At 32.2% G+C, this 12,783-nt stretch overlaps 2 protein-coding genes across 2 annotated transcripts; one reads left to right on the forward strand and one right to left on the reverse strand.

Annotated features, from left to right (window-relative positions):
* Positions 1-1,320: 1,320 nt before the first annotated feature.
* LOC107412941 (probable pectinesterase/pectinesterase inhibitor 47) lies at positions 1,321-6,442 on the forward strand. The gene is made up of 3 exons (XM_016020782.4): positions 1,321-2,170; positions 4,707-5,076; positions 5,605-6,442. Exons 1-3 carry the CDS (start codon positions 1,502-1,504, stop codon positions 6,303-6,305), a joined length of 1,740 nt encoding a protein of 579 aa, XP_015876268.2. The 5' UTR covers positions 1,321-1,501; the 3' UTR covers positions 6,306-6,442.
* A 653-nt stretch (positions 6,443-7,095) lies between these two features.
* LOC107412940 (probable pectinesterase/pectinesterase inhibitor 46) lies at positions 7,096-9,685 on the reverse strand. The gene is made up of 2 exons (XM_016020780.3): positions 8,635-9,685; positions 7,096-7,943 (listed from the first exon to the last, which is right to left on the reverse strand). The coding sequence occupies exons 1-2, from the start codon at positions 9,683-9,685 to the stop codon at positions 7,267-7,269; spliced, it is 1,728 nt and encodes a 575-aa protein (XP_015876266.3). The 3' UTR covers positions 7,096-7,266.
* Positions 9,686-12,783: the final 3,098 nt, after the last annotated feature.

Consider the following 12,783-nt stretch of genomic DNA (forward strand, 5'->3'; position numbering starts at 1 on the left):
AAAGAGAAAGAACAATTTGTTTCTATATGGACAAATTTGCTTGATCACAGTCTGCTAGAATGGAACTTAAATTCGGTGATAAAATTGTTTTCTGAATGAAGCATGAAAATGTATGAGGGCACGTGTGTTTGTAGTGCTTTAGAAATGTAGTAAATAAATTTTTCCTTTTGCTTTTTCCGAGTTGAGGTTGAATGATTAATTGAAACTTAGGAACTATATATATATATATATATATATATATATGTTTTTTGCTTTAATAAAACTCATATATATTTTGCTTTAATAAAACTGAGGAACTTTTGCATGAAGAAACGTTGATTGCTTTTCTTAAACTTTCAATTTGTTTAAGTTACTAAATAGACCATGTTATTTATAAATTTTGCTAATTTATATAAAGTTATTTTGTTTGACAGCGAAGATTGAAGGTTATGCACGAAATTGGATCCGTGATGTCCATATTGTTTGTCTAAGGTTTAAGTGTTTCCATTTGCAATGCTATTGAATAGTGTTTTGGTAATTTGATATGGATAGGAGTGCATAGAGTTATTCCAACCTGGATCCAGCCTGACTTGGCCCAATTCCATTTGAACAGCTTGATGCGTTTGCCCCGAGTATTCCTAGAGCCCCATAAATTAGACTTTTTTTTGGGTAAATAGCCCCATAAATTAGACTTGGCCTTATTAATATCGTATGATTTGAATTTTTTCAATTAGATTTAAACAGAAATATTGTCATCAAACAAAAGACCAAAAAAAAAAAAAAAAAAACACATGAAAATTTGATATAAAAAAAAAATCAAATTTGAAATTAACATTAAAAAAAAAATGCAAATACAAAATTGAAATTAACAAAAATTAAAGGGATGATTTTAATAATTAATGGACAACTATGTAAATTAGTTAATATAAATATATGCAAGTACATAATTACTTATATATTTAAAAGAAATGCCTTAAACTTTACAACAGAAAGATAAAAAAAAATTGCATTGAGTCGACCTGTCTTTTCTGCATATGCACATCACCAGTACAAACCCATAAATTGTTATTACTATAATTATGCAAGATTTCTTATTATTATTATTCAAATAAAAACAAAATAAATTATTTTCTAAAAGATTCATTGGGGTCAAATGTTAAATTAGAACAAAATTCTGAGCTAATTGTTGGTTACAAAGCTAACAGCATTTAATGAAAAGCATATGATAGATAAATCTTATTAGTTTTTTTTTTTTTTTTTTTTTTTCAAATTCCTTTGGGATATAATATGATTAGAAATTTATGTTGAAAGAAAGAAAAAATGATGAAAGAGTTACTAATGTGTCTTTCCTTTCACGTTCCTATCTAATAACAGCAATGTACCATCCGCTGCCTTTAATTTCATTCATTATACTTTCCCACCAAACAAACAACCACCCCCACCTTCTATATGTATACACACACACACACACACACACACACACACATACACATACACACACACACACATAAACACTTGGACTATGAAGAAGCTCCACTCTTCCATCTTCCTCTTCCTTTCTCTTCTCCTCTTCTTCCTCCTCCCTTCCCTCATTTCCTCCCTATCAACATCTTCATCATCACCATGCAAATCCTCACTCTACCCAAAACTATGCCGCTCCATCATCTCCTCCATCGGAACCTCCCCATCCGATCCCTACAACTACGGCAAGTTCTCCGTCAAAGAGTGCCTCAAACAGGCTCGGAAAACGTCCCGCGTCATCCGCCGGTACATCCACAAGCTCCGCCGCGACCTGACCTTCGCCGAGGCCAATGCCATGGAGGATTGCTACCAGTTCTCGGAGCTCAACGTGGAGTATTTCGAATCCATCTCCGAGGAGTTGAAGTCGGCAGAGTCCATGAACGATGAGCTCGTGGACCGGGTTCAGACTATGCTTAGCGCCATTGTGACCAACCAGCAGACTTGTTATGACGGACTTGTGGCTGCGGGAAACGGCGTCGTTCTAGGTGGTGGGGATTTGTCGGTTCCGCTTGCGAATGCAACGCAGCTGTACAGTGTGTCGTTGGGGCTGGTGACCAGCGAATTGGCTCGGAATCTAAAGAAGCACAGGAAACGAAATGGGTCGTCGGGTCGGAGTGGGTTTTCGAGTAAGGCTCACCCGATCCGCGAGCATCTTACTACTCTCATCAAGGTATGTTGGTTGTCGCTTTGATTTTGATTTTGATTTTGATTTTTTTTTTAAAGAAGATATTTAGATATGGTATATACTTAGATTTGGTAATCCTAGTTCTCCCGTCTACACATGGTAGGTGTCTGGTTTTCTATTTAAAAAAGTTTTCCTTCATTTCTTTTTTTTTTCTTTTTTTTTTAATTGAGTTTTCTTTTCCCAAAAAGAAAAAAAAAATATTAACCCTCCATGAAGTTTAGGTTAAATGTAGTATATCTTTCTTTCTCTTATAATTTGGAACTTTATTGTTGCTGGTACTTATGACTTTCTATAATATTGTGCGAAATATTAACAAGATAAATGGTTTTTTGTCTTTTTTTTTTTTTTTTTACTTATAAATGTAATGATTTAATAAAACAGGAAATGTGTTTTTTAAAAAAAAAAAAAAAAACATAAAGGCAATAAGATATATGGATGGTCGAGAATTATTTGAAGAAAATATATATGTTTTCAAGGATTAGGGGTCGTAAATATATTTTGTTAAACAATATAACCTCTAACAAGTTATTCCCCTTTTTGTTGTTTGAAATAAAGCTAAAATCTTGTTTGACTAGCTAAAAATTTCTCACCGAGATTTATATATGCGAATCATATATATATATATATATATATATATATATATATGTATATAAGCAATGCAGTTACCAATGTGGTAATATTAAATATTTTTAAGTTGAAAAAAAGCCATTTTAAGCCGGAAGTTCGATAAAAGATCCAATACAAGTATTAACAAATCTAACTATTAATATATAGTCTAGTTGAAGCCATGCGCCCTCCAAAATCTGAATTCAATTTGTCAATGAAGTCAAAGTAGATCCTCCCAGAGGATATATATTGGCTAGCTAGCTAGTAATTACATTCAAATTAATAAACCCGAAACACAAATATATTAAAATAATTGTCGAACTATTATTTTATAGTTACATAACCATTTGATTGGTGCTCAGCTATTCTAGATCTAGTAAAAATTTGTAGAAGAGCTCGTCTTTGTGAGTATATTTGAAGGGTCAACCATATGTGCTGGCCTTGATGTTCAAAGAAATACGCGTGTGTGTGTGTGTGTTTTAATAAATTAATAAACAATTTTATAAATTAGAGTCAAAGGGGTCCAGCTATCCAGCAAGCAAATGTCACATGGGGTTTGCATATGGAAAGGCAATTTGGACATGACACATGCATATGTTGATGATGAAGTTGGAATTGGATCATGTAACAACTAGGAAGAAGAGACAACTTGAGCATACTCATGCATATTGCCCATTCCCTGCTCCTTATATTATTTTATTGTTTCTATATTTCGTTATCATTATTATTAGTATTTATGAAAACGGTTGTTTTGTGGATTGTTTCAAAAAGACTAATTAATTATTGCTATATGAGACAAATATTATAATAAGGCAACTAAAGCTTGATATAGACATGCACTTCCACGTGCTGACACAGTGACACTACTTGCAGATCCCGGTCAAGTGAATGTATCGGCCTACCAACCAAAAATGAAATTTCTTTCTACCCTAATAAAGTGACAAGGAAAAATTTTGTTGATTTTATTCTAAATTTTACTAATTTTTAACTCATGAGATATTTTTATACTTTCTAGAGTATATCTAATATTAAAATAATTAAAAAAAGAGGGTCTTAATTACTATAATTTTTATTTTTATTTTTATTTTTATATTTTAAAAAAATATTAAATGAAAGAACGTGACTAACAATTATTTCCTTTTTAGTTTTGAAAGAGTAGAAGGATCAAGCATGATCCAATTGCATAAAGTGTGTCGGTATATTGGAATTATATCCAACACGGGGCTCGTGATAGCTCACGGAGTACTCCTATCCATTACAAGCCAGTTTTTTAAACTATTATATGAATTAGATGTATCACCTCTGAGGGCATGCAGAGACTTTCAAGGATAGAAAATGATTTTTCGATTAACTCATAAGCTTTTGCATTTTAGAGATTAGCTAGAAACCAAACTACCGAAGGTGTCCCTATTTGTCTTTTTCTATGGGATTTATTCGGAATGTGCACGATACATAAAACAACAATGGACTGGGACCAAAATCTACATCCCAAACCTTGGTTTATTCCTTATCCTATAAGAAATGGAATGGGATATTTGTAAGTATTATATTCTTCGGAGTAATATAAACAACTCACATAATGGTGAAATTGATCTCTCTTTTTAGATAAGAACTCTATGTAACACACACATACATTGTACTAACTAATACAATATGTATTTGTTTTATCATGCGTCAATAATATCAATGAGCATTAATGATACGCAAACCCTCTATTTAATATATATATATATATATATATATATATATATATATATCTATCAGAAATAATACCAAAGCGGGACAATGATATGCCTAATAAGTGTACAATCTATTATTCAATTATTTTGAAGTACCCATATCAAAATTCATCTTCTTATGAATTATGCATATATGTATAGTTGGTTATTATTAGCGACTTGCAAGATATTTGCAGGCTGTTCGAAAAGGGTCATGCCATAAATCATCAAGAGGTTGCTTTTTAAGAGAAGAAAGGATTCTTGGCGAAGGGGAAAACAGTGGAGGAATACTAGTGAGCGATATGGTGAGTGTGAGTCCATATGGTGCTGAATCTGGTGACAATTTCACATCCATTGGAGAAGCCATAGCTTCTGCTCCAAACAATTCAAGGCCTGAAGATGGTTATTTTGTAATCTATGCTAAACAAGCATACTACGAGGAATACATTGTCGTTCCAAAGTATAAGAAGAATATAATGCTGCTTGGAGATGGCATCAATCTCACTGTCATTACTGGAAACCATAGTGTCATGGATGGTTGGACCACTTTTAATTCTTCAACGTTTGGTAAGTATTAGCACTCAAAATAATACACTTTATCATATAATTAATTTTTTTATAATTATTTTCAATTTTTATATATTTTTATCCTTTTTTTTATATGTATCTCCTTATCTGTCTCATCACTTTTTTATTTTTAAGTATAAAAATAAAATAAAATTCGAAAGATAATCCTTTATTTAAATAAAATATGATTTTATATATGTCGATCTTGATTATAATCTCCTATATGATTAATTAGTCATTCAATTTTTTAATTAAATTAAATCAAACTAATTCCAAAATTATTTACATGTAATTTATTATATTCACTTGAATTAGCAGTTTTAAAGAGAAAGCAACTTACCCCTTTTTGCTAACATACCATTACTGGTATATGTAAAAAGCTCTAGAGCTAGCTTTCTAAACTTCTAATGTTGATTGGACAAATTAAGAATGATTAATTTACTTCATACACAAGTGTTAATTATATTTATGCTGACCTTTCATGTGTCCCCTTATGAATTTCAAACTTGAAAAATGTCAATGTTGCAGCTGTTTCTGGGGAGGGCTTCATAGCAATAGATGTAACGTTCAGGAACACGGCAGGTCCAGAAAAGCACCAAGCAGTGGCGGTGAGAAACAACGCCGACCTCTCCACCTTCTACCGCTGCAGCTTCGAGGGGTATCAAGACACTCTCTACGTCCACTCCCTCCGGCAATTCTACCGCGAATGCGACATCTACGGCACCGTGGACTTCATCTTTGGCAATGCGGCTGCCGTCTTCCAAAACTGCAACATCTATGCTCGGAAACCGATGGCCAACCAGAAGAACGCCGTCACGGCTCAGGGCCGTACCGATCCAAATCAGAATACCGGCATTTCCATCCACAACTGCACGATCGAAGCAGCACCGGACTTGGCGATGGAGTTGAACTCGACTTTGAACTACTTGGGGAGGCCATGGAAGGTTTACTCTAGGACTGTTTTCATGCAGTCGTATATTGGAGATCTGATAACTCCTGATGGATGGTTGGAATGGAATGGAACTGTTGGTTTGGACACTCTTTATTATGGTGAGTTTGAGAATTATGGACCGGGTTCGAATACTAGTATGAGAGTGAAGTGGGGTGGGTATAATTTGATGAATGTTACACAGGCTTTGAATTTTACTTTGTATAATTTCACTTTGGCTGAAACTTGGTTGCCCCAAACAGATATACCATACCATCCTGGATTGATACATGTCAATTAGATGGTATTAATTAGTTTGGAAATCATTAGGTGTTAATGATGATGACAATGATTGATTCATTTGATGTAAGTTAATTGAGTCCTAAGATTTGTTATTATCAGTGACTATTATCAATTTATGTGATAAATTTTAATTGAGCCATGTATTGTTTATCACCACGTGCGGATGAAAAAAATTACCAATCTACATGTCAAATTTTAATTGGAATATTTAATTTTACTATTTTTATTTTTAAATTGTAAATGTGAACCTTTTAATGATGACCAATAAAAATTTTTTTGGTGATCATTTAGTGACAAATAGTATTTTTCTTAGTTTTATTGTTTTTTATATTAAAACTTTAAAAATAAACATTTTAATGATAATATTCAAATTATTTATACTAAAATTTTAAAACTGAATATTTTAATGGTAACCATTCAAATTATCATCTGACATATAGATTTTGATAATGATTTATCAATAATGACAAGTAATATTTTTTTTATGCACATAGTAATATTTTTCTTATATATGTGCATGATGTAATTCAATATTAGTTAATTGATCTTTATGAATTTGTACATAATTATGTTAAATTGCTTTTGTATTTTGTTTCACTCTCAAATATAGAACAGTGATCACAAAATGACTCTAACTACCTAGATGAATGCTGATATGATGATTAATAGGGCTATATTTTAATTTCAATTAATTTATTAATTAACCAAAACTTAAACAATGATACAACATATATCCGATATGAAAATATTGCTACATATTAACATATCGTCAATAGTCCATATGCATTAAATCAAACTCAATCAAGATTGCCAAAACCAGTTAGTATAGTGTATCACAAAAGGAATAGAGCAAAACGAAAACAAATTTATAAATATTGAAAAAAGGAAGAAGAAAAGTAATTAGGTAACAAAATACATGATTTTTATCATCAGTCAATGAAAAATATTATTCCCATCACTCAAAGTCCAGATTTGTAAGGAACACCAGCATTAGAGATCCACTTAGTACCGTTAAGAAATGACTGCACCGTGAACCTGTTTGCCTCTTTGTTACTAATGCTTCTCAAACCCTTCCACTGGACTCTATTCCTCGTGGATGAACCAGGTCCAAAGTTTTGAAACTCCGAGTAAAAAATGGTGCTTGGAGCTGAATTTCCTACCCATGGCATCCAACCTTTGGGATCGATGAAATTTGCCATGTAGTTGTTCATGTATATTGTTGTGGAGTAGTTCTTCCATGGCCTCCCGAGGAAGGTTTGGACGGAGGACAAGTTCCCAAACGGCCAAATGGTGCAGTTCTGCACTGCAATGCCTGTGCTTTGGTTGGGATCCACCTTGCCTTGAGCTGTGATGGTGTTCTTTTGGCCACTCATTGGAACCCTCGGAAGAATGTTGCAGTTTTGGAAGACCACCGCTGAGTTCCCGAAGATGAAATCGACTGTCCCGTAGATGTCGCATTCGCGGTAGAATTGGCGGTTGGAATGTGCGTAGAGAGTGTCTTGGAATGCGTCCATCCGGCACCTGTAGAACACCACCATGTCTGCACTTGCCATTAGGGCAACTGCTTGGTGTTTGATAGCTCCTGCGGTGTTGCGGAATCCTATGTCCCTTCCGATAAATCCTTTTCCAAACACAGCTGCATGGTCACAAAATAATTTAAAAAAAAAAAAAGGGTTTTTCTTTTAGCAACTTAATGGAGATTTAATTAGTACTAAGCACAAAAGATTATGATTCTCTTTAAACATATATAAAGAAGTTATTGCATCATAAAAGTGGGCACTTAAATTACTACAAACTTTTAAGAGAAAGTCAACTCAAAATTCTAACCTATTAAAAATTTAAATATTACTATTAATTTTTATTAGGTATGGTCATTAATACTATTAAATAACATATTTTTTAAAAAAATAATACTAAGGTCCCAATAAAATTTATCTAACATATTTACCAAATGTATAAGTATCATTGCTTTATTGATTGAAATATTAATATAATATTTTAGTAGGTAGATTCTTTAATACCTTAGTATTGTTTTTTTCTTAATATTTATATCATTTGATAACATTATTATGGATGCGAATCTTCCTTTCTATCCTCATGTCCATTTTTATATCTTTATTCCTTTTCGATATAAAATCCCACTTCATCTTAAAAATATATATTTTAATTTTTTTTAATAATTTTATTTCTTTATAAATGTTTTTAAACAAGGTAAATTTATACTATTAGTTAGTATATCATTGTTATATATACTATATATATGTTAATAAACAAGTCAAGTTATATTATATGCATGTTTAAAAATTTTAGACACCATGAAAGCTTACCAAATGTGGCGGTCGAAAAGGTCGGAGTTCCGTCAACAAAGTTGCGGCTGCCGGAGACAATAGTGGCAGTCATCCCATCACCAACCATGACAACATTCCATTTGGACTTCTCGACTCTCACATTTTCATAGTAAATCCCCTTCTTCACATAAATCACAGTCCGCTTCTTGCTATTATCAGGAACAGCTTTGAGAGCTTCACCAATTGTCTTAAACCTCCCACTTCCATCTTGAGCCACTACAATATGGGCCTTCTTCCTCAAATCCCAACTCTCGATAAGCTTCCGATCTCTAGAACGAATCCATTTCGGTTCTCCATGGGATTCACCATCCTCGGAGGAATTCAATAATAATCGCCTGGCGATTTTCGACATAGAAGAGACAATGGCGAGGCTGTTGCTGGTCACCTCGGTGGTATTCTTGAGATGACTCGAAATGGACTCCACGAGAGACTCTTTCGCTTCCTTCAGACCGTCTATGCAAGTCTCGTAGCAAGTTCCGGCGGTGCTCAGCCAAGTTTTGAGATCGTCGATGGCTTCGATCAAGGTCTGATCGTCGTCACCGGAGGTCGAAACCGAGCTATTGAGATGATCCATTGCCAGTCCCATCAAATCTCTACAATTTTTCAAAGCTTCAATGGACATTTTATCGGTGACATTGACGAAAACTTCATGCTCGGAGAAGTAGTAGGCAGCTTTCGACAGTTCGTTCTTCGCCACGAGGATCGACAACTTGAAGAGCTTCGCCGGCTGGAGGATACCGGTGGAGTTAGCGAGAGGAGTGAGGCTTCTGTAACAGGTGTCCTGGTATAGGGTTAAGTCACAGACTGCCTTGACGGTGGAAGTGAGAGACTTGGTCTCTCCTCCATTCTTGGAACTTCCTCCCGAGTTACGAGAAGCCGTGGTGGTTCCGACGACGATGGCGACGACGACTGCCACGAAGACTATGGAGTACAAGACAATCTTGATGTATCTTTTTCGTGTCTTACGAGCTTCGATCATGGCTTGCTCGGCTTCGTCCACGTCTTTGCCGAGGGCTTTGAAGGAAGACATGTTTGACATGTTTGTTTCTTTTGAGTGTTGAATTCTATGTGTTTGTGTTTTTTTGTGTATGATATTAGGGTTGGTGGGCGTGTAGGGTTTGTATATATAGAGAAAGGTTGAAGAAAGCAATTATTTATTTTGGTATGTAACGTGGTCTTACGTGCGAGGCACTACCCTATGTATATATATAAGAGCTTCAAATTTGTAACCTTGAGTGCTTCACATGTTTGGGACTTGTATATATGTAATTGGAGCCAATGAAGTTTGTCTAGGTGGAGTCATATTTTTCTTCATCAATTTTTTTTTTTTTAAAAAAAATGCTTTCAATAAAACATAATAATTTGGGTTTGAGACTGTGATCTTATATCTGTGTAAATTGTTTTGAAATTTTTATGGGTAAAATTAGATGTATGCCAAAAAAAAAAAAATAATAATAATAAAATAAAAGAGTGCTTTATTTAATTTAAGAATTGATTTTTAGGTGGAGTCATATTTTTCTTCATCAAAAAATTTTTTTTTTTAAATGCTTTCAATTTTACATAATAATTTGGGTTTGAGACTGTGATCTTATATCTGTGTAAATTGTTTTGAAATTTTTATGGGTAAAGTTAGATGTATGCCAAAAAAAAAAAAAGATAATAATAAAATAAAAGAGTGCTATATTTAATTTAAGAATTGATTTTTATAGAAATGATAAAAATAAAGGATTTTATCAGAAGCTTAATTCCTTTTTCATTTTTACTGATAGAAATGAGCGTGCATCAACCAAAAGTGTACATGGTAGGATAATAATTTTTCGTGGATAATATTATTGAATCGATATATTACAAATATAGTAGAAAGAAAATATTATGAAGTGATGAGTTATACAGATAATATATAAAGTGATCTGATTCTAAATATACATAGATATAGAATATGTATTTAGCAGAGTACATCTAATTAAGATTGTATATAGTCCGAGCCTAGCTTTTTATGTTAATTATTTATATAGCTCAGCGTGCGAAGAATATTTGAAGCATCATATATTCTATAAGTTGAATTTTCAAATTTTCTAATACAACTTATTGTTAGAAAAACATTTAGCATACCTTACGTGGTTACCTTACATACGTTGTAGGAATACAATCTTACATTTTATAGATTATTATTAACTTTATTAGACTTAGATGACTGCATTAAGAAAATATTTAGGAGACTTTAATTTTTTTTTTGGGGATAAAAAAGGAGATTTAAATGACTGATTAATTTTGAAAATATTTCAATTTATTGATTCTGAAATCGAATACCAAAGCTAAAATTGTCCTTTAAAGATAAATTTTGTCAATATTATTTCTACATTTATATTTCTTAGAATATAAGTCACAGATCATCACCTTCCTAATTCAACTTAAGAACCGGAATAAATTGATGAAAGCTTACTTTTTCAATGCTTCATTAATTTAAGAACATCTTCATAGGACGATTTGGTTGTCCATGATCAAAATAAATATCTATTGTTTGAAGAAACTTAATTATCAAAAAAAAAAAAAAAAAAAAATTGGTTTGCAGAATTACACTTTTATTATTCTTATTTTAATTTATTATATCCACATAGTTCAATAATCAAGCCCACAAGCAAATTAGCCACTACATTCAGGCCCATTTAAGCCCAGATGCGGCCCACCTGAAACAAGTTATTTATGCTTGTTAGTGAGGGTTTTATGAACCAATTCATAGTATGATAAACAATTATACAAGAGACACCAAATTTGTTTTCAAAATTTACATACCAAATAAGGTGATAACAGTCAAATATCAGCTTTATTGGGATTAACTTTTTCAATATTTAATTTTTATTCATTTTCCAACCAACAATGATTTGACTCATCCTGTATTATATCATCTAGCAAATGTACTCAATAAACAATTTGGTGTTTGCAGGGTTACTTTGATAGATCATATGGGTCTTTAAATAACTACATCTAACAGTGCCTAAATTATGGTCTAAGGTAAGGGATTTCTAAAAGGTGTGAAATAGATGTGAGCAACACAGCCAGATAGTAAATGAACACTTTTATTTATATTCACGAGAATATAAATTCAAATTGTAAAAAAGAAAAAATTTTAAATAGATTGTAATTTAGATAAATTGTTAAAAAAAAAAAAAAAAAAAAAAAAAAAAAAACACAGCCAGTTAGTAAATGGGCTCGCAAGAAACGGATCACAAACATGGCCTTGTAAGCTCAAACTGTCTTCTTGGAGCTTTACAAGCCCATTGAGCTTTATAAAGTTAGACCCACAGATCATCTTGGAATTTAAATCACAATATTTTATAAATTATTTTTATTTTCCTCCTTCTGCTGAGTACTTTAGATTTTTTGTCTTTTTGAATTTTTTTTGATAAATTAAGAAGAAGGATTTTTGCACCCGCTCTATCAATGAATAATTTAGAACTTAATTTTCCATTACAAAACCCACTATGAACATGATTTTCACTCTACCTATGACATTATAGTTAAATAAGGGACGTTTAATTTAAAAATAAAAATAAAAATTAACCATGTGTTATAGTTCATCATCTTGGTATGTAAACAAATACATCCAACACTCACAGCCCACTGGAAAACAAGAAAAAAAGAAAAAAAAAAGAAAAAAGAAAAAGAAAGACATAGATGTATGTTAGAGAGGGTTTTATAAATCTATATATATGAACAATAATAGAAAGTTAGAAACATCATACTGTTACCAAATTTTTATACTAAATAATATGATAATATTTTATTTACTTGTATTGAGATTTTATTTTATTTCTAATATTTCATTTTTCAACCAACAATATGATAACACATTATTAGGTAAATGAATTTAATAAACAAACTGGTTTTTATAGCACTACTTAACACATCAACTTAGATCTTCAAACAAAGATGCTTGGATCTAACAATGTATAAATTATGGTCTTAATAATATATGCATAATTAAGTATTTTACTTTTTGTTGTTTATCCACCGTTACATGTAAACTTTCAAGCTAGGACTAGAATAATTTGTGGAAAAAAAATTATTTGGCTTGTAAAACACTCCCTATATGTATGTTATGCATACATATAAAGCCATGCATAATAT

This window comes from Ziziphus jujuba, chromosome 8 (genome assembly GCF_031755915.1).
Source record: "Ziziphus jujuba cultivar Dongzao chromosome 8, ASM3175591v1".
Lineage (NCBI taxonomy): Eukaryota > Viridiplantae > Streptophyta > Magnoliopsida > Rosales > Rhamnaceae > Ziziphus > Ziziphus jujuba.